General features: G+C 40.3%; 1 protein-coding gene across 1 annotated transcript in view; it reads right to left on the bottom strand.

The window, feature by feature from the left end:
- The window catches only part of tcf4 (transcription factor 4), a gene marked incomplete at its 5' end in the record, with an annotated part of 189,241 nt that overhangs the window by 20,609 nt on the left and 145,054 nt on the right, over nucleotides 1–23,578 (bottom strand). Inside the window, 7 exon segments of the mRNA XM_081389990.1 lie at nucleotides 7,855–8,052; nucleotides 8,697–8,773; nucleotides 12,402–12,480; nucleotides 12,880–12,950; nucleotides 14,433–14,568; nucleotides 16,990–17,123; nucleotides 19,423–19,528. Coding sequence (XP_081246116.1) covers nucleotides 7,855–8,052; nucleotides 8,697–8,773; nucleotides 12,402–12,480; nucleotides 12,880–12,950; nucleotides 14,433–14,568; nucleotides 16,990–17,123; nucleotides 19,423–19,528 — 801 coding nt within the window.

The raw sequence follows: 23,578 nt of genomic DNA, 5'->3' as shown, positions 1-23,578 counted from the left end.
GTATCAGGCGTTTCGAGGCCCGTGGATCTGATGGCTTTGAACACAATCAACCCTCGGCTGAAGATTTACTGCAGCTCAGACTCTCTTTATCCTGAAACGAGCGCTTTTAAACGCTATTACTGTGTGTTTAAAGCTCTAATGCCTCAATCTCTGCATCTCCTGCGGAAGATCGGGCCGTTGACCCGCTTAGAGGAGCGCTCAGAATTACCGAAGCACAACTACTGACACGCGGACTGAGTGTGTGTGTCTCTGAACCCTGGATTAAACAGCAACTTAGAGCATCTTTAACCAGTGTTTCCTACAGTCATGTGATGATAAACAGCAGTCACATGACCTCACCTCGTTACGGTGCATGTTTAATTCATTAATCCATTATATCAGAAATATGTATTTTCACCACAAAAACTATTTTTGTCTTTAAAATATCTTTTCAAAAAAACATTGAAACGAGATAAATTTATATTGTTTTACTGCAATGGCAGATCATTTCACTCGTTTTAACTTTAGTTTTAAGTTTTTAATTGTGGTGAGTAAATAATACACTCGCAGTAAAGATACCTGCAATAAACAAATTTTAATATCTTATGCAGTGTTGGTTCTCAAGTACAATGATCTTATGTTAAGGAATTTCTGATATTTTAATGGGAAAACAACTCAAAAAGGACTGATTAAAAATGGCAAAAAAATGATGTTCTTCCTCAGTATTTCTGTCTTGTTTTCTACAAAAAATGTCTTAAATCAAGATGCATTTACTGGAGAAGCAAAATAACAAGATATTAAGTCTTGCTTTCTGGAAAAGTATCAAAATGAAGTGAGTTTATGCTTAAAAAAAAGAACAAATATTTGGTCGATGGGCTCAGAAAAATAAAGGGAAAACAAGTTTACTTTTCTGACTCATATTTTTCTGATTTGGCAGACACATTTTTTTCTTCTTCAGAAAACAAGACCTAACATCTGAAGTCATTTTGCTTCTCAGATAAATGTATCTTTATTTATGAATGTGTAGATATATGTACTGGAAAACAAGACAAAAATACGGAGGGAAATATTTATTTTGCAGTGTTGGTTTTTTAAACCAATTGTTTTTGATGTGCAATAATATTAGGAGTAAATACGCCCATGATAATATAGAAGAAAAATTAAGTGAAATATTAATATGAACTCAAACTAGGGTGACCAGATGAGATTGGCTGAAATTCGGGAAGGCGGGGGGGGGGGGGGGGGGGGGGGGGGGGTTGTTTGGGGAGGTTTTGGGGTAGTCCTACTATGATATTAGACTACATAGCCTATAATAAAATGAATTTTCAAACCTGAACCAAACATATTTTTATTCAAAGATCAACAGTCTGGCATTAATATTTAGTCTGCCACAAAAAAAAACAATATTAAAATCATGAACTCAAATGTCATTGTGACCAAAAAAAAAAAAAAAAAAAAGACTGTTGTTGGCTAACAGTGCGTAAATCAGACATTTCAGGCTATAAGTCTAACGCTAATAAGCCTTATGCCAAAATTATTATTATGACGAAATTGTCGGTCATTAAATAAGAAAACTAAATAATTGTGTAGATGATTTGCTTTGTGTAACCCAACATCAGACATTAGGCCGAAGTTTTTTTTTGCACACATTGCCGCGACCAATCAATCACTCCTTTACTGGCTGCCTGCACATTCACTGTCCTCGCGGCTGCGGCAACTCGCGCTCGCTTATCAATGCATTTTAATTCGCGCCTACGGTATCTTTGTTGAACTTCAAAAAAAGAAAAAGATGCTGCAGCCAATAAGCAGCCGGCGGGGGCTGGCTGCAGGACGACTCAACCTCCACGGACAGTTTTTAATGTTTTATCAGACAATATAAGAATTTGCTTTAGTATAATTTTCGGGACAATTAGGACCGGATTCGGGATTCGGGACAACAGCTTAGATTTCGGGACTGTCCCGAATTTTTCGGGACGTCTGGTCACCCTAACTCAAACCAATGCATCAATCATAACCCAAAAATAATACTTTATTTTTAATGTCACATTGGCAATAGAAGGTCAAATTGCTCTAGTTGCTTCTTGCGAATTTGGGAAAACTGCTCATCTGGGCATCTATGCACACTGAAAATCCACATACTGCAGTACACATATCATGTAACTGTGAACAGCCATTTTGTGTAATATTCTCAGTGTGTGTGTGTGTGTGTTAGTGGTCTCCTCTCATCATGTGAGCACCTGTTTTCAGCATGACCTCAGCTCTCTGACCGCTCACTTCAGCCTCACAGAACAACAGAGCAGCAAATCTGATCCAGCTGTTCCTCCAGCGAAACGACTGCTCTTAAAGCCACAGTCCACACATTCACTGCGGCATTCACACACACTAGAGTTACATTCACACACACCTGATCAGAGTCACATTCACACACACTAGATCCAGAGTCACATTCACTGCAGCATTCACACACACTAGAGTTACATTCACACACACCTGATCAGTCACATTCACACACACTAGATCCAGAGTCACATTCACTGCAGCATTCACACACACACTAGAGTTACATTCACACACACCTGATCAGAGTCACATTCACTGCAGCATTCACACACACTAGAGTTACATTCACACACACCTGATCAGAGTCACATTCACACACACTAGATCCAGAGTCACATTCACTGCAGCATTCACACACACACTAGAGTTACATTCACACACACCTGATCAGAGTCACATTCACTGCGGCATTCACACACACTAGAGTTACATTCACACACACCTGATCAGAGTCACATTCACACACACTAGATCCAGAGTCACATTCACTGCAGCATTCACACACACTAGAGTTACATTCACACACACCTGATCAGTCACATTCACACACACTAGATCCAGAGTCACATTCACTGCAGCATTCACACACACTAGAGTTACATTCACACACACCTGATCAGAGTCACATTCACTGCAGCATTCACACACACTAGAGTTACATTCACACACACCTGATCAGAGTCACATTCACACACACTAGATCCAGAGTCACATTCACTGCAGCATTCACACACACTAGAGTTACATTCACACACACCTGATCAGAGTCACATTCACACACACTAGATCCAGAGTCACATTCACTGCAGCATTCACACACACTAGAGTTACATTCACACACACTAGATCAGAGTCACATTCACACACACTAGATCCAGAGTCACATTCACACACACTAGAGTTACATTCACACACACTAGATCAGAGTCACATTCACACACACTAGATCCAGAGTCACATTCACACACACGAGAGTTACATTCACACACACCTGATCAGAGTCACATTCACTGCGGCATTCACACACACTAGAGTTACATTCACACACACCTGATCAGAGTCACATTCACTGCAGCATTCACACACACTAAAGTTACATTCACACACACCTGATCAGAGTCACATTCACACACACTAGAGTTACATTCACACACACCTGATCAGAGTCACATTCACTGCAGCATTTTCACACACTAGAGTTACATTCACACACACCTGATCAGTCACATTCACACACACTAGATCCAGAGTCACATTCACTGCAGCATTCACACACACTAGAGTTACATTCACACACACTAGATCAGAGTCACATTCACACACACTAGATCCAGAGTCACATTTACACACACTAGAGTTACATTCACACACACCTGATCAGAGTCACATTCACTGCAGCATTCACACACACTAGAGTTACATTCACACACACCTGATCAGAGTCACATTCACACACATTAGATCCAGAGTCACATTCACTGCAGCATTCACACACACTAGTTACATTCACACACACTAGATCAGTCACATTCACACACACTAGAGTTACATTCACACACACTAGATCAGAGTCACATTCACACACACTAGATCCAGAGTCACATTCACACACACTAGAGTTACATTCACACACACCTGATCAGAGTCACATTCACACACACTAGATCCAGTCACATTCACTGCAGCATTCACACACACTAGAGTTACATTGACACACACCTGATCAGAGTCACATTCACACACACTAGATCCAGAGTCACATTCACTGCAGCATTCACAAACACTAGAGTTACATTCACACACACCTGATCAGTCACATTCACACACACACACACACACACACACACACACACTAGATCCAGAGTCACATTCACTGCAGCATTCACAAACACTAGATCCAGAGTCACATTCACTGCAGCATTCACACACACTAGAGTTACATTCACACACACCTGATCAGAGTCACATTCACACACACTAGATCCAGAGTCACATTCACTGCAGCATTCACACACACACTAGAGTTACATTAACACACACCTGATCAGAGTCACATTCACACACACTAGATCCAGAGTCACATTCACTGCAGCATTCACACACACTAGAGTTACATTCACACACACTAGATCAGTCACATTCACACACACTAGATCCAGAGTCACATTCACACACACTAGAGTTACATTCACACACACTAGATCCAGAGTCACATTCACACACACTAGAGTTACATTCACACACACTAGATCAGAGTCACATTCACACACACTAGATCAGAGTCACATTCACACACACTAGATCCAGAGTCACATTCACTGCAGCATTCACACACACTAGAGTTAAATTCACACACACCTGATCAGTCACATTCACACACACACACACACACACACACACACACACACACACACACACACACACACACTAGATCCAGAGTCACATTCACTGCAGCATTCACACACACTAGAGTTACATTCACACACACCTGATCAGTCACATTCACACACACTAGATCCAGAGTCACATTCACTGCAGCATTCACACACACTAGAGTTACATTCACACACACACCTGATCAGAGTCACATTCACACACACTAGATCCAGAGTCAAATTCACTGCAGCATTCACACACACTAGAGTTACATTCACACACACTAGATCAGAGTCACATTCACACACACTAGATCCAGAGGCACATTCACACACACTAGATCCAGAGTCACATTCACACACACTAGATCCAGAATCACATTCACACACACTAGATCCAGAGTCACATTCACTGCAGCATTTACACACACCAGATCCAGACTCACATTCACACACACTAGATCCAGACTCACATTCACACACACTAGATCCAGAGTCACATTCACACACACTAGATCCAGACTCACATTCACTTTCATTGAGAAGATCAGCGTGAACATTCAGCTAAATATCTTCTGTTGTTTTACACAGAGGGAAAAAACGTCATACGGGTTTGGAAGAATATGAGGGGGAGTAAGTGATGACAGAACAGGGGTTCATTACTTAAATAATGTAAGATAAATAAATAAATAAATAAATAAATAAATAAATAAATAAATAAATAAATAAATACAAATTATACTCCTTTTATTTCAGCTCGTTGCCAATTTCTAATTTTCGTTTAAAGTTGAAGAATTAAATTTAAAACTAAAGCTATATAGACTATATAAGCTAAAAGCTATATAAGCTATAACTAATACAAATGAGAAAAACACAACAAATTACTAAAACATTAACTATTAAAGATACCTGCTATTAAAAATAATATCTTATGCGGTGTTGCTTCCCAAGTACATTGATCTTGTTAGAAATAAAATAAACATTAACTGAAATAAAATAAAACTTAAACTTGCCAAGGCAACATTTCTCATTTTCGTTTAAAGTTGAAGGACTAAAATAACTAAAACATGCAACATTTAAAATAGAATATAAAAATAGAATCTAATCCAAAATATTAACAACAAATAAAATATATATATATAAAAAAAAAAAAAAACGAAAGGGATATTTTACCCAAAAATTTTGTTAATTGTGTTGCATTATTTTAGTATACTAAAATGTGACAAAATTATAATTTTTGGACTATTCCTTTAAGGAAACTAATCAAACACACACACACACACACACACACACACACACACACACACACACACACACACACACACACACACACACACACACACACACACGTCAAAGTGAACAAATAAACATCAGCATCACTGAGACATTGAGCAGAGATCCAGGACCTTGTCAACAGCAGAGCTCGTCCAATAAAACGCCTGAGCAAACCCACGCCTGCATTTATTCATGTCATTAAAAACAGCTCGTTAACACTGGAAATATGCACACACAGAGCGCACACACACGCCTCAACCAAAAACAACTTTAAAAAGAGCAGTTCTTCATGAGAAACACATGAAAACAACTAGCAGAATATTACTTTACGATTCACTTACTTGAGCGACACTTTTTAGACTACAAGAATGCTACTTGAAAACAATTTTGCAACTTAATTTTTACATTTTCTGAAGAAAACGTGCAAGATGCGTTCCTGAGCAAAACATTCATTTTCAATCATTCAGTGGGACAATTTTTATGTAATGCAATTCACATTCTGATGACTACTTAAAAACATACGAGTGCATCAGAAACAGTTTCGTTTGTGTATAAATGTGCATGTAATAAGAGAACACAACCCTTCACTGTGTGTGTGTGTTACGAGCATTATATCTTCTTTTCTTTATGTATTCTCTTTCTGTGCTTTATTCTCTCCAGCTGTCTGAAGCTTTATGGATTGTTTCAAGTCTTAAAAAAAGCCTTAAATATGGAAAATATTACCAGCATCTTCCCTGATGCTTTGAAGTCCATTCCTCCCCCTCGTTCTGTCTCTCGCTCAGATATTTCCTGTATTTATTCCTGCGCTGCTCATAACTTACCGTCAGAAGAGTCCCCACTGCTAACCTGACCTGATAACACTCACACATTACAGGAGCTCAACAGTGATGTCATGCACACTGCATTAAGCTTGACACTGCAATTAATGCAAAGATTTAGAGTAGATTAGTCTTAAACGTTTGCATTGAGATCATCGTTCAACAGGAAGTGGCTGAAGCATTTCACTCGCATTTAGGACTAAAAATAGATGCTCTGCAAAAAATGCTTTTCTTACTTAGTATTTTTGTCTTATTTCCAGTCCAAATATCTAAAAATTCTTAAATCAAGATGCATTTACTAGATGAGTAAAATGACATAAGATATTATGTCTTGTTTTCTGGGGAATTAAACAAAATTAAGTGAGTTAATAAGATTATTTTTCTTACCCCATTAGCAGATCATTTTGCTTAATTTTGCTGCAAATTGTATTTAGGAGTATGTGTGCGAAAAAGTAAATCCGAAGCTTTTAAAAGCCTTAAATTCAGTTATAAGTATCTTAAACGGTATAACAAAAGTCTTAAAATGCCCTATAATGCTATTTTAAAGCCTTCTAGTTTAGTTCTGGAGTCTCTACAACAACTTTACATGCATCCAAGATCAAAACACTTTAATTTCCTCATAATCTCCATGGCAGCATCAGCTCTTTTCTCTCAGTGTCTGAAACGCTTCGTTCGTAGATTCAGTCTCTCTAAACCCCGCCTCTCTGAGAGCCGCTCTGCTCTGATTGGTCAGACGGCCCAGTGTGCTGTGATTGGTCAGAAACTAAACGCTCATTATCATATCTGACTCTCAGCTCTTGATCACAGTGACACGAACAGTAACGATGGCGTGGGTTTTACTGTATCAATCTCATCAAAGTGGATTTGCTTTGTCAGCAGAAAACAGCGTCTTCTCCACACGAACAACACGAACCAAACTCTTCCAGTCTCAGATACACTAGTGTTTGAGGGCGGAGCTAAGAGACGCTGTTCAGCCAACGAAAACCATAGACTGGCATTATGCAAATTAGTTACAAATCTACATAGGTTCACCAGCAGCCAATAAGCATGAGACCAGCGGTTCTTACCATGAGCGAGTGTCTGTTGGACGGCAGCAGTCCTGCGCTGTATCCGCTCATGGCCCCGTTGTGCGAGTGTGATGGAGGGATCAATGCGTGCATGTCCGCGTGAGCACCGGGCATCGCTGTGGACGGACCGACCGCATGACTCCGCAACACGTGGATCGCATCATCCAGGCGCTCCAATCTGTCCTCGATACGACTTTGCTGGATGGAGGATGAGAAACAGAATAAATGCACAGATACCAATGAAGGATGCATTTAACATTTTTCTTTACTTGGTTGCATTCATTATTACTATTGATTCGTTCTCTTGCACTGTATCTACATTCTTAGGCATACATGTGAACATTTCTGTACAAATAGAGTATATGGTTTCTGTAAAGCACATATTTGGGTAACACTTTACAATAAGGTTCATTAGTTAACATTAGGTAACTACATTAGTTAACATTAACTAATGACACTTATACAGCATTTATTATTTGTTCATGCTAATTTCAACATTTAATAATTCTATATTAAAATCTTGTTAACATTAGTTAATGCACTGTGAACTAACATGAACTAACAATGAACAGCTGTATTTTTAATTAACTAACGTTAACAAAGATGAATAAATACAGTGACAAATGTATTGCTCATGGTTAGCTCATTTTAGTTAATAACTAATGTTAACTAATGAACCTTATTGTAAAGTGTTATGCAATTGTTTTCTAATGTTTAATCAGTATCCTAAACTAAGTTTCCACAGTTTTATTGCAATAACTATGGTATTTTGGCAAACATCATGCCTGTGTTATTTCCTGAAGGCTGAGCAGAACTGACAGGAGCAGAGTTTGATCTCTTACCAGTGAGTGCAGTGGCGGCTCGTAACTGGGAGATGAAGATCCCTGACCGTTTCTGGACCAGACGGCCGTACTGGCAGCTGGAGGAGCGAGACCAACATCATCATCACTGTCAACATCTACACTCCTCAAACACATTTATTTCAACGCAGCTCACAGTGATTCACAAGGTAAAATACAAACAGAAAAATCAAAAAACATAAAACAGTGATAATGTGATTTTAAATGTCAACACAATATCAATAAATACTGATATTAATACTCAAAAGCAGATATATCTTGCTAGATAGACAGATTGGTGGATGATGGATGGATGGATGGATGGATGGATGGACGGACGGACGGACGGACGGACGGACGGACGGACGGACGGACGGACGGACAGACAGACAGACAGACAGACAGATAGATAGATAGATAGATAGATAGATAGATGGACAGATAGATAGATAGATAAATAGATAGATAGATAGATAGATAGATAGATAGATAGATAGATAGATAGATAGATAGATAGATAGATAGATAGATAGATAGATAGATGGACAGATAGATAGATAGATAGATAGATAGATAGACAGACAGACAGACAGACAGACAGACAGACAGACAGACAGACAGACAGACAGACAGACAGATAGACAGATAGATAGATAGATAGATAGATAGATAGATAGATAGATAGATAGATAGATAGATAGATGGACAGATAGATAGATAGATAGATAGATAGATAGACAGACAGACAGACAGACAGACAGACAGACAGACAGACAGACAGACAGACAGACAGACAGATAGATAGATAGATAGATAGATAGATAGATAGATAGATAGATAGATAGATAGACGGACAGACGGACGGACGGACGGACGGACGGACGGACGGACGGACGGACGGACAGACAGACAGACAGACAGACAGACAGACAGACAGACAGACAGACAGACAGACAGACAGATAGATAGATAGATAGATAGATAGATAGATAGATAGATAGATAGATAGATGGACGGACAGACAGACAGACAGACAGACAGACAGACAGACAGACAGATAGATAGATAGATAGATAGATAGATAGATAGATAGATGGACAGATAGATAGATAGATAGATAGATAGATAGATAGATAGATAGATAGATAGATAGATAGATAGATAGATAGATAGATAGATAGATAGATAGATAGATGGACAGATAGATAGATAGATAGATAGATAGATTGATAGATTGATAGATAGATAGATAGATAGATAGACAGACAGACAGACAGACAGACAGACAGACAGACAGACAGACAGACAGACAGACAGACAGATAGATAGATAGATAGATAGATAGATAGATAGATAGATAGATAGATAGATAGATAGATAGATAGATTCCCCATATATCCTCTAAACCAGTTTTTTCCCGTTGATCAGACACTCAAACCCGACCAATTAACTGTCATTCACTCCAGCGGAATAAATCATCCCGTCTTTCTCTTTGTTGTCCTCTTTTCTTTTGTGTGGTTCTCTATGTGAGATCGGTGTAGATGTGAAGCTCATCAGCTGGTGGGGCGACTCTGCCTTTGATAGGTGACGACCCCAATGCTAATAACACCTCGTTATTCTTCCCTTCTTCTCTCTTTCACGCGCTCATGTTAAGATGCAAACGCGGCCCGGTTCACGCCGGTAATTAAAGAGGAGTGGTGCTCATTTATTCCTTCTCTCTGACCTTCACCTGTTTGCGTTTGTGCATCCGCTCGTCACGTATATCACGCCTAATTATGTTGTGTTTTTTCAAATTGTTCTTCTTTATAGAAACATGCATTTCAGACGCTTCTCTGTATTATTAAACCTCATTTCCAAATGCTAATTAGCACATAATTATAGCCACATTCATGTGCAAATAAATTTTGCATGTATCTGCGCCGCTGCAAATGAGAAAATTATTAAATTAGTTACTTAAACTTCCCTCGCATGTTTAAGTTTAAATATTAATTTGCACTTGCGCATTTAATGGTTGTCGGTCTAATAACTTTGGCACTCTGAGACATTGTAATTAGCCGGCGGTCGTTTTCATGCCGACTCGAATAATGACGTGATAATCAGGCATTGAGATGAAGTGCGTTTACACTCTAAAAAATGTTGGGTTATTTTTTCTACCCAAATACTGGGTTGAGCCTTTTGGGTACATTTTGGGGGTTATTTTTTCAGTGTTTGAGTAGTTTTTGTGTTACCCAGATCCTGGGTCAGACGTAACAACCCAGTGTTGGGTAGTTTTTGTGTTACCCAGATCCTGGGTCAGACGTAACAACCCAGTGTTGGGTAGTTTTTGTGTAACCCAGATCCTGGGTCAGACGTAACAACCCAGTGTTTGGGTAGTTTTTGTGTAACCCAGATCCTGGGTCAGACATAACAACCCAGTGTTTAGGTAGTTTTTGTGTTACCCAGATCCTGGGTCAGACGTAACAACCCAGTGTTTGGGTAGTTTTTGTGTTACCCAGATCCTGGGTCAGACGTAACAACCCAGTGTTGGGTAGTTTTTGTGTTACCCAGATCCTGGGTCAGACGTAACAACCCAGTGTTGGGTAGTTTTTGTGTAACCCAGATCCTGGGTCAGACGTAACAACCCAGTGTTTGGGTAGTTTTTGTGTAACCCAGATCCTGGGTCAGACATAACAACCCAGTGTTTAGGTAGTTTTTGTGTTACCCAGATCCTGGGTCAGACGTAACAACCCAGTGTTGGGTAGTTTTTGTGTTACCCAGATCCTGGGTCAGACGTAACAACCCAGTGTTTGGGTAGTTTTTGTGTAACCCAGATCCTGGGTCAGACGTAACAACCCAGTGTTTGGGTAGTTTTTGTGTAACCCAGATCCTGGGTCAGACATAACAACCCAGTGTTTAGGTAGTTTTTGTGTTACCCAGATCCTGGGTCAGACTTAACAACCCAGTGTTTGGGTAGTGTTTGTGTTTCCTACACTAAAATACTAAAAATACTTTTGTGTTTCCCACACTAAAATAAAGGAATTCTCTTGCAAACCAGTGGTTGTGTGGAGTAATTTTTTTAAAGTTAAGATAATTTAAGTTAATCTGTAAACATTAATTCATGTATGAAGTAAAAATAAAAAAAAAATAAGCTAGTTTTATAAATGAATCAACTCAGTGTATGCTAGGTTAAATAAACAACCCAATGTGCTGGGCAAAATTAACCCAACATGTGTTTTGTCCTGTATTTACCCAGCCCTTTACCTAGGGTTAAAATTGGGTTGTTTTTAACCCAGTGTTCTTCAGAGTGTAGGTGGGAACATCCTACGGAATATGAAAAATGCAACATACGAAACGCTTTGAATTGCGCTTTAGTTAACTATAATAACCTCAGTGGCACCTACTAAATGTTGAAAATGTTGATCATCATAATGTTTCAAATACTCGCATAAATAATCGTACTCATTATAATGTATAGTAAACAGTGAGCAGTAAAGCAGAACTAGAGTGTTATCAGCTGACTGGCATCAGCGCAAAGAGTGTGTGTGTTTAAAAATCTGTTGAGAATAAACACACACACACACACACACACACACACACACACACACACACACACACACACACACACACACACACACACACACACACACACACACACACACACACACACACACACACACACACACACACACACACACACACACACACACACACACACACACACGCTGTTACCTGTGAGCGACGGAGGTGATCCCACAGGAGTGGACGGGTTGGATGAGAAGCTGTTATTGGTGTGGTCGGGGGAATAGATCTACAACGACAACAAACACACAGCAATGACAAACGAGAACGCCACAAACACACAACATCATGTGCAAACTCCCTACAGGAGCGTTTGTGTGACTCCTCTGAAAGATTCTGCTGGCTAAGATGTTGAAAAGGCAACATGAAATCACATTTACTCTCTTAAGAAATGTCTGTTGTATTAAAGCCTGCATGAAACAGAAGTTGCGACAGTCTTTTCTCATCTATTGTACCGTATATCAAACAAGAACAAATGTAGGCGGGGCTTGATTTGGTCCATGAGGGATTGACTGGATGGTTGAATGGTTGTGGTTTGCTATTGGTCGAATCATAAAACAAGTTGTGAATGTGGTTTCATGTTGTCTTTTGCAGCTGTGTGTTGCTGAGATGAGACCTGTTGACTCACTGAAGCCAGGGCCTTTCCTAACGCGTCTCCCGTCTGCGAACTCGTTCCTGCTCCGCTCGACGATCGATTCGCTGAAACACAGCAGAGAGAGAGACAGATTATAGAGCTTTAAAACTCCTATCTGTTTAAATAAGATGAAGACAACAGTGCTGACTTTAAATGAACACTTCAGAGCAGTGATTCTCAACCAGGGCCCCAATGGGACTTCAAAATGGCTTAAAATGATTTAATATAAGACAAAACAAGCTTTTAAATAAGATCTTTAAAAAATAAATAATTGTTCCCTCAACAACCTCCAATCATGGTCTTGGAAAGCCTGGACATATATGAACAAAAAGCATGGACATTTATAAAATTAAATAAAAAAGAATTGAAATTTCAATAATGAATACACGTTGTTCTAGTTACGTCAAACTCAAAAATATTTTATTAAGTAGAAATTGCTGAGAAATTGTCATTTGTGAGTTAAAAATATATCTATTTTTAAATATAATAAATTCATATAAATTCATTACTGAACCCTGAAGAACATTCAGTTCTTGAAACTTTTGAAATGTACAGAATATAAATGTTTTCATTTTGATTTAATTTGATATACTTTTAATATAATTATTTAATCCTTAATTTTATTTATTAATTAAAATATATAATGACAGAATCTAAATGTTATGATTTTAATATAATTTAAAATAACTTTAACATGATTATTTAAACATTTATTTTTTATTTAATTTAGTTGAATTCAATTTAATAAATGGACACCCCTAGTTTCCATAAATAAAAAAAGGTTAAAATCAAGTTTCTTCGCCAACATGAAGCGCCTTGGAGTAAAAAAAGTTGAGAACCACTGCTTCAGACAATTAACATTTACTCAGTATTCACAAAAACATTTTGAAAACGTTTATGTCTATATTAAGGCTGATTATGGAATTGACAGATGGAGGAATGACCAATGATGATGATCAGCTGATCAGAAACAATTACTGACCATCTTTACATGACCAAATCGGTTGATTAATAACTAATGTTAATGGGCAGCTAAACCTGATCTCCTGTAGCTCCCTTGGCTCCTTCTCTCAAAGCAATTATCCTAATATTCTTCCATCCATCGATCCGATTGAGCTCGATCCGAATGAAATTTCGATCCGATTGAAAGGGGGGTTTATTCCTTAAGAATGTGAAGTGGAGCAGGACGACGTCCACCAGTTCCAGACTGGTTATTACATTTCTAACGTAAATCAAGCAAGCTAGTATGCATAGGCCATGAAGTGTTGGCGAATAAGCACACTAGCAGACTTATAAACTTCTTGAACAAAATAAATTCAAGCAGTTTCAAGGACCTGTATCTATGTGTGTTTATTTTCAACAACTTTCCAGGGCCTTGAATTTGTTTTTCAGATTCACAAACTTTCAAGGACTCGTGGGAACCCTGATATATGTGCGCAGGCGTGTAGTCTTTCTTTACAAATTGACCTCAACAAATGACTTGTCTGGCCTTAAAAATTCATAATGCAGAATTTTTTTGTCGCATCTGGAAGTCACTCCAGACTCACCCATGATGCTGTCGGTCCCGTTAGTGGTTGCGGAGCAAGACGCCGTGCTGTAGTGATTCGACCCGCCGCTCCGATGGAAACTGGACATGGGAGGAAGACTGGGGTTAATCTCAGCCGACGAGTGTGACGGGTAACTCTGCAGAACACAGAGAGAAAGAGAGTTATCCAACAGATGAGGCCGAGTCATAAATAAACACTTGAACCGTTTATCATTGTTGAAGCTTTGACCATAGAGCACCTTTGTTTTAAACTCCATCCTGGAAGCACTCGCTCACTGCAAACATGCTTTTCTTACTTAGTATTTTTGTCTTGTTTCCAGTCCAAATATCTTAAAACTCTTAAATCAAGATGCATTTACTTAGTTAGTAAAATGCCATAAGATATTATGTCTTGTTTTCTGGGGAAATAAATAAAAATTAAGTGAGTTTTTGCTTAAAACAAGCAAAATGATCTGCCAATGGTAGATAATTTTGCTTGTTTTAAACAAAAACTCACTTAATTTTGATTAATTCCCCCAGAAAACAAGACATAATATCTTATGGTATTTTACTCATCTTGATTTAAGAATTTTTAGATATTTGGACTGGAAACAAGACAAAAATACTAAGTAAGAAAAGTTTTTTGCAGTGCTATCATTGGACACTGTTTAGAAACTCACAAGTCTGCTGAACTAATCTTAAAGGTGCATTGTGTAATATTTAGGAGGATCTGTTGACAGAGATGCAATATCATATACATAACTATGTTTTCAGTGGTGTATAAAGACCTTACATAATGAACCGTTATGCTTTTATAACCTTAGAATGAGGTATTTCTCTCTACACACACCGCGGGTCTCCTAACATCGTCATGTTTCTACAGTGGCCCTGAACGGACAAACGCGTTTCGTCACTATATGTTGTTCTTCGTGCAAGGAAGCTAAAGCTAAAGTCAGCGAATAAACACTGACACAATGATGAACAAGTAACAATAATATTCACAATAACATATCGTTTTACTGAATAATTAAGTAAACCTAATTTCTTAATTTATCTTTGTAAAGAAACCTCATTGCTGAACTGGCTACTCTCTGCTGTCTCAGACGACGACATCACTTCCTGTCGGTCACCGTAACTTCTGTTGGGTGCAATTCGCAACCTTACCACTAGATGCCAATGGCGATTCTAGGGGGTGGCCTGGGGTGGCCGGGGCCACCCCTGAAAGCTCATTGGCCACCCCTGTGGCCACCCCAGATCTGATAGGTAGGTCAAGTTCGTCAACACAAGAAACGAGACATCATTGATGTTGTCAATCAATGATGACAGCTGATCAACTGATTTAGGGCCAGTTTCACATTTTTAAATAACACAGTAACGGTCGTACTGAGACTGTGAGAGCTGATTTCTGCTCAGCGGACGTTTGGCCATGCAGGTCAGATGACCCATGAGATAAGAGCACGCGCGCTGCTGGTCCGTGATACAAGAGGACGGTCACACAGTTGCAACAATACAACAACGATAAAAACGCTGGAATCAGTCGATTGAGAGGTAAGGTCGGGACCCAACGCAACAGAGCGCGGCACGGGAATATAGATCTGATGGCCGAGTGTGGGCGCGAGCGGTAATGCACTCGTGTGTCGATTCGCGGGAGTCGGGACTCCCGCAAAATAGAATTATCTATAAATTGAACAAATAAAAACGAATAAATTGTCATTCATCTGTTGCACAAAAGCAACAAGAACAACTAAAACAAAATAGAAACGATTTACAGGCCAGAGTCTCTATTTATAACATGTTTGCAGCGTTGAACAATGTAACCAATCACAGACATATGTGTTGATTTCTTGAACGCAATGGCCAATCAGATGCAATTAAGATAGAATCCCCTCACCACTTAAAATGGACTTTTTGTTCAGTGCTGAATTCTGCATACTGGCAAATCATCTGATTATAGCAAACAAAGTGTAGATATTATGAAAGATTAATTATGCAGCCAGTTTCATTGATAATAACAGAGATTTGTGAGATGGCGATGAACTGAGATGTCAGCTTTTGAGAAATCCGTCCCACGCAGGTCTCTAATGTAGACTTTAAAAACAAACCACTTACATTATATTTACATTAACAGTAGCCTAGACTGCAATCTAGTGTATGTAAACCTTTTTGCAGATAAACACAAATGCATTTTCGGTCAAGTTAATGGACAAGTTAATTGAGTAGCCTAAATCATACCCCCCCCCCACACCTACGTAATTAATAACAGACTATAGTAAACACATTTCCTAAATAGGCCTGTGACTGTATCTTACATTTTATGAATACCATTATTTAAAAATAAAGTTTGCACTTTGTTACTATTATTAAAATACCATTTTAATAATAGTATTCCTCTATTGTTCATAAGAGTTTGAAGGTTTACATAACATTACTTTATAGTATATATGGCCACCCCACTCTAGTTTTGTGTCCCATCTTGGCCACCCCAGTAAAAATGTCCTGGATACGCCACTGCTAGATGCCTCTAAAAATTACGCAGTGCACCTTTAAGCTGATGAAGATATGCGAGTAAATGCGCTCACGAGTCTCTCGTGTGGGTGAAGGCCGCAGTAGCTGCTGCTCTGAGCGGTGTGTGTTGAGTTTCCCAGCATGCTGTTGTATCCGGGCTGGTTCATACTGCCGGACGAGCTCCATGGGTCTGTACTGTGATGACCATCTGAAATCATCAGAGTAGATCAGAGTTGAATCGGGCTTTGACTTCTGGACCTGAGAGGTCCAATAACATGGATATTGTGTTCTGGCTGGTTTGTTCCTGCTGTAGTGAAGCACCCTTCCATAGTTAACAAGTGTTCTGAGTGTTTTAGACTGTTGCTGTGTGGTTTCTAGGGGGATGCATGTGTTTTAGGCAGTTGCTATGCAATCGCTAGGGTATTCTGAGTGTTTTAGGCTGATGCTATGTAATCGCTAGGGTGTTCTGCTTGTTTTAGGCTGTTGCTATGCTGTTTCTAGGATGATGCAAGTGTTTTAGGCAGTTGTTATGTAATCGCTAGGGGGTTCTGAGTGTTTTAGGCTATTGCTATTCTGTTTCTAGGGTGAAGCAAGTGTTTTAGGCTGTTGCTATGCAATCGCTAGGGGGTTCTGAGTGTTTTAGGCTGTTGCTATGCTGTTTCTAGGGTGATGCAAGAGTTTTAGGGAGTTGCTATGTAATCGCTAGGGTATTCTAAATGTGTTTTAGGCTGTTGCTATGCTGTTTCTAGGGGGATGTAAGAGTTTTAGGGAGTTGCTATGTAATTGCTAGGGTATTCTGAGTGTTTTAGGCTGTTGCTATGCTGTTTCTAGGGTGATGCAAGTGTTTTAGGCAGTTGTTATGTAATCGCTAGGGTATTCTGAGTGTTTTAGGCTGTTGCTATGCTGTTTCTAGGGGGATGTAAGAGTTTCATGGAAGTTGGTATGCAATCGGTAGGGTATTTTGAATGTTTTAGGCTGTTGCTATGCTGTTTCTAGGGTGATGCAAGTGTTTTAGGCAGTTGTTATGTAATCGCTAGGGTATTCTGAGTGTTTTAGGCTGTTGCTATGCTGTTTCTAGGGGGATGTAAGAGTTTCAGGCAGTTGCTATGCAATCGCTAGGGTATTCTGCATGTGTTTTAGGCTGTTGCTATGCAATCGCTAGGGGGTTCTGAGTGTTTTAGGCTGTTGCTGTGCTGTTTCTAGGGTGATGTAAGAGTTTCAGGCAGTTGGTATGCAATCGCTAGGGTATTCTGAATGTTTAAGGCTGTTGCTATGCTGTTTCTAGGGTGATGCAAGTGTTTTAGGCAGTTGTTATGTAATCGCTAGGGTATTCTGAGTGTTTTAGGCTGTTGCTATGCTGTTTCTAGGGGGATGTAAGAGTTTCATGGAAGTTGGTATGCAATCGGTAGGGTATTCTGAATGTTTTAGGCTGTTGCTATGCTGTTTCTAGGGTGATGCAAGTGTTTTAGGCAGTTGTTATGTAATCGCTAGGGTATTCTGAGTGTTTTAGGCTGTTGCTATGCTGTTTCTAGGGGGATGTAAGAGTTTCAGGCAGTTGCTATGGAATCGCTAGGGTATTCTGCATGTGTTTTAGGCTGTTGCTATGCAATCGCTAGGGGGTTCTGAGTGTTTTAGGCTGTTGCTGTGCTGTTTCTAGGGTGATGCAAGAGTTTTAGGGAGTTGCTATGTAATCGCTAGGGTATTCTGAGTGTTTTAGGCTGTTGCTATGCTGTTTCTAGGGGGATGTAAGAGTTTCAGGCAGTTGGTATGTAATCGCAAGGGTATTCTGAGTGTTTTAGGCTGTTGCTATGCTGTTTCTAGGGGGATGTAAGAGTTTCAGGCAGTTGGTATGCAATCGCTAGGGTATTCTGAATGTTTTAGGCTGTTGCTATGCTGTTTCTAGGGTGATGCAAGTGTTTTAGGCAGTTGTTATGTAATCGCTAGGGTATTCTGAGTGTTTTAGGCTGTTGCTATGCTGTTTCTAGGGGGATGTAAGAGTTTCAGGCAGTTGCTATGCAATCGCTAGGGTATTCTGAGTGTTTTAGGCTGTTGCTATGCAATCGCTAGGGGGTTCTGAGTGTTTTAGGCTGTTGCTATGCAATCGCTAGGGGGTTCTGAGTGTTTTAGGCTGTTGCTATGCTGTTTCTAGGGTGATGCAAGTGTTTTAGGCAGTTGTTATGTAATCGCTAGGGTATTCTGAGTGTTTTAGGCTGCTGCTATGCTGTTTCTAGGGGGATGTAAGAGTTTCAGGCAGTTGCTATGCAATCGCTAGGGTATTCTGAGTGTTTTAGGCTGTTGCTATGCAATCGCTAGGGGGTTCTGAGTGTTTTAGGCTGTTGCTATGCAATCGCTAGGGGGTTCTGAGTGTTTTAGGCTGTTGCTGTGCTGTTTCTAGAGTGATGCAAGTGTTTTAGGCTGTCACTATACAGTTGCTAGGGTGTTTTAAGACTGTTGCTATGTGTTTTTTAAGGTATTCAGAGTGTGTTAGGCAGTTGTTCTGTGTTTACCTGGCATAAAGAAGGAGCTGGGAAAGCTGCTGCCCGGTGCTTTAGAGGACGGGTAACCTGGTGAGTCTCGGTTATAATCGGCAGTGCTGGCAGACGGGGCGTATACCTGAAACACACACACACACTGATCAGGACGACTGAAGACACTACACACACTCTCAACATGTTTTTCACTTTAGATTATGCAATCAAGATCACCATTACATGCATGAAGAAGCATTAGAGAAAAGACAGAAGCAGCCAGCAAAACTGCACTTTATAATATCAGGAGAGAAACACTTTCCCAGGAACAATTTGCAGTGTTCCCAAAGTGTTGCAACACAATAATTTAGTGCGAGTGTGAGAGGAGCAGCTGCGGCGGATCAGTGATGACATCAGCGCACAAATAGCAGAGCATTCCCGTCTGGAAAACTGTGCTGTAATGACTAGCAGGAACACTGGGAACATGCCGGATGGGAATATTGTGCTGGGATAAACACACAGTAGGCGTACGAGGACAGAACCCTCAGATATATAGAAACAGAAGATCTTCCTAAATTCACCTCAAATGACAACAAAAACATCACAGATTAGAAATCTCTCTAACGTCTCAAATGCAGCTCTGTGACTAAATGCAGAGCAGACGAAAACTTTAAGTGGTTTCTGATGAGAAAATGTTGTTTTTTTCCCCCAAGGAATTGAGGGAGAAAAATCTGAGACAAACCTAAATGAAACTCAAAAGAGAACTTGTGATGACTCCAGAGCTCAAGGGCGAAGTTTGAGGAGTTTTATGGAGACCAAGAGACTTCAGCATAGATGGAGGACTTTCCCATGAAGCATCTGACACACACACACACACACACACACACACACACACACACACACACACACACACACACACACACACACACACACACACACACACACACACACACATCTGTGAAAGAGATCAGACTATGACTCTGGGGGGGTTCAATAACATGGAGATTGAGTTCTGGTTGTATTTTTCTGCTGTAGTGAAGCACCTGTCCATTGTTAATGCACACATTCCTATGCGCTTTAAGTGTTTTATAGGCTGTTGCTAAGCAGTTAGGGTGTTTCGAGTGTTTTAGAGTGTTGCAATGCAGTTAGGGTGTTTCGAGTGTTTTAGGGTGTTTCTATGCAGTTAGGGTGTTTCGAGTGTTTTAGAGTGTTGCAATGCAGTTAGGGTGTTTCGAGTGTTTTAGGGTGTTTCTATGCAGTTAGGGTGTTTCGAGTGTTTTAGGCTGGTGCTATGCAGTTAGGGTGTTTCGAGTGTATGAGGGTGTTGCTATGCAGTTAGGGTGTTTCGAGTGTTTTAGGCTGTTGCTATGCAGTTAGGATGTTTCGAGTGTTTTAGGGTGTTGCTATGCAGTTAGGGTGTTTCGAGTGTATGAGGGTGTTGCTATGCAGTTAGGGTGTTTCGAGTGTTTTAGGCTGTTGCTATGCAGTTAGGATGGTTTGAGTGTTTTAGGGTGTTGCTATATAAGGGTGTTGCTATGCAGTTAGGGTGTTTCGAGTGTTTTAGAGTGTTGCTATGCAGTTAGGGTGTTTTGAGTGTTTTAGGCTGTTGCTATGCAGTTAGGGTGTTTCGAGTGTTTTAGGCTGTTGCTATGCAGTTAGGATGTTTCGAGTGTTTTAGGGTGTTGCTATGCAGTTAGGGTGTTTCGAGTGTTTTAGGCTGTTGCTATGCAGTTAGGGTGTTTCGAGTGTATGAGGGTGTTGCTATGCAGTTAGGGTGTTTCGAGTGTTTTAGGCTGCTGCTATGCAGTTAGGGTGTTTCGAGTGTATGAGGTTGTTGCTATATAAGGGTGTTGCTATGCAGTTAGGGTGTTTCGAGTGTATGAGGGTGTTGCTATGCAGTTAGGGTGTTTCGAGTGTTTTAGGCTGTTGCTATGCAGTTAGGGTGTTGCTATGCAGTTAGTGTGTTTCGAGTGTTTTAGGGTGTTGCTATCCAATTAGGGTGTTTCGAGTGTTTGCGGGGTGTTGCTATGCAGTTAGGGTGTTTCGAGTGTATGAGGGTGTTGCTATGCAGTTAGGGTGTTTCGAGTGTATGAGGGTGTTGCTATGCAGTTAGGGTGTTTCAAGTGTTTTAGGCTGTTGCTATGCAGTTAGGGTGTTTCAAGTGTATGAGGGTGTTACGAGTGTATGAGGGTGTTGCGAGTGTATGAGGGTGTTGCTATGCAGTTAGGGTGTTTCGAGTGTTAGGCTGGTGCTATGCAGTTAGGGTGTTTCGAGAGTATGAGGGTGTTGCTATATAAGGGTGTTGCTATGCAGTTAGGGTGTTTCGAGTGTTTTAGGCAGTTGCTATGCAGTTAGGGTGTTTTGAGTGTTTTAGGCTGTTGCTATGCAGTTAGGGTGTTGCTATGCAGTTAGGGTGTTTAGAGTGTTTTAGGGTGTTGCTATCCAATTAGGGTGTTTCGAGTGTTTGAGGGTGTTGCTATGCAGTTAGGGTGTTTCGAGTGTATGAGGGTGTTGCTATGCAGTTAGGGTGTTTCAAGTGTTTAGGCTGTTGCTATGCAGTTAGGGTGTTTCAAGTGTATGAGGGTGTTGCGAGTGTATGAGGGTGTTGCGAGTGTATGAGGGTGTTGCTATGCAGTTAGGGTGTTTCGAGTGTTAGGCTGGTGCTATGCAGTTAGGGTGTTTCGAGTGTATGAGGGTGTTGCTATATAAGGGTGTTGCTATGCAGTTAGGGTGTTTCGAGTGTTTTAGGCTGGTGCTATGCAGTTAGGGTGTTTCGGGTGTATGAGGGTGTTGCTATATAAGGGTGTTGCTATGCAGTTAGGGTGTTTCAAGTGTATGAGAGTGTTGCTATGCAGTTAGGGTGTTTCAAGGGTTTTGGGCTCTTGCTATGCAGTTAGGGTGTTTCGAGTGTATGAGGGTGTTGCTATGCAGTTAGGGTGTTTTGAGTGTTTAAGGCTGTTGCTATGCAGTTAGGGTGTTTCGAGTGTTTTGAGGGTGTTGCTATGCAGTTAGGTGTTTTGAGTGTTTTAGGCTGTTTCTATGCAGTTAGGGTGTTTCGAGTGTTTTGAGGGTATTGCTATGCAGTTAGGGTGTTTTGAGTGTTCTAGGCTGTTGCTAAGCAGTTAGCGTGTTTCGAGTGTTTTAGGCTGTTGCTATGCATTGAGGGTGTTGCTATGCAGTTAGGGTGTTTCGAGTGTTTTAGGGTGTTGCTATGCAGTTATGGTGTTTCGAGTGTTTGAGGTTGTTGCTATGCAGTTAGGGTGTTTCAAGTGTTTTAGGCTATTGCTATGCAGTTAGGGTGTTTCAAGTGTATGAGGGTGTTGCGAGTGTATGAGGGTGTTGCTATGCAGTTAGGGTGTTTCGAGTGTTTTAGGCTGTTGCTATGCAGTTAGGGTGTTTCGAGTGTATGAGGGTGTTGCTATATAAGGGTGTTGCTATGCAGTTAGGGTGTTTCGAGTGTTTTGAGGGTATTGCTATGCAGTTAGATGTTTTGAGTGTTCTAGGCTGTTGCTAAGCAGTTAGGGTGTTTCGAGTGTTTTAGGCTGTTGCTATGCATTGAGGGTGTTGCTATGCAGTTAGGGTGTTTCGAGTGTTTTAGGGTGTTGCTATGCAGTTATGGTGTTTCGAGTGTTTGAGGGTGTTGCTATGCAGTTAGGGTGTTTCAAGTGTTTTAGGCTATTGCTATGCAGTTAGGGTGTTTCAAGTGTATGAGGGTGTTGCGAGTGTATGAGGGTGTTGCGAGTGTATGAGGGTGTTGCTATGCAGTTAGGGTGTTTCGAGTGTTTTAGGCTGTTGCTATGCAGTTAGGGTGTTTCGAGTGTATGAGGGTGTTGCTATATAAGGGTGTTGCTATGCAGTTAGGGTGTTTCGAGTGTATGAGGGTGTTGCTATGCAGTTAGGGTGTTTCGAGTGTTTTGAGGGTGTTGCTATGCAGTTAGGGTGTTTCGAGTGTTTTGAGGGTGTTGCTATGCAGTTAGGTGTTTTGAGTGTTTTAGGCTGTTTCTATGCAGTTAGGTGTTTTGAGTGTTTTAGGCTGTTTCTATGCAGTTAGGGTGTTTCGAGTGTTTTAGGCTGTTGCTATGCAGTTAGGGTGTTTCAAATGTTTTAAGCTGTCTTTATGCAGTTAGGGTGTTGAGAGTGTTTTAAGCTGTCTCTATGCAGTTGTTAATGAGTTAAAGGTTGCTAGGCAGTTGCT

The sequence above is a fragment of the Scardinius erythrophthalmus genome, assembly GCF_964197995.2.
Source record: "Scardinius erythrophthalmus genome assembly, chromosome: 17".
In the NCBI taxonomy this organism is placed as follows: Eukaryota; Metazoa; Chordata; class Actinopteri; order Cypriniformes; family Leuciscidae; genus Scardinius; species Scardinius erythrophthalmus.
Note: the sequence above shows the minus strand (reverse complement) of the source record. Positions and strands in the feature narration are given on the sequence as shown.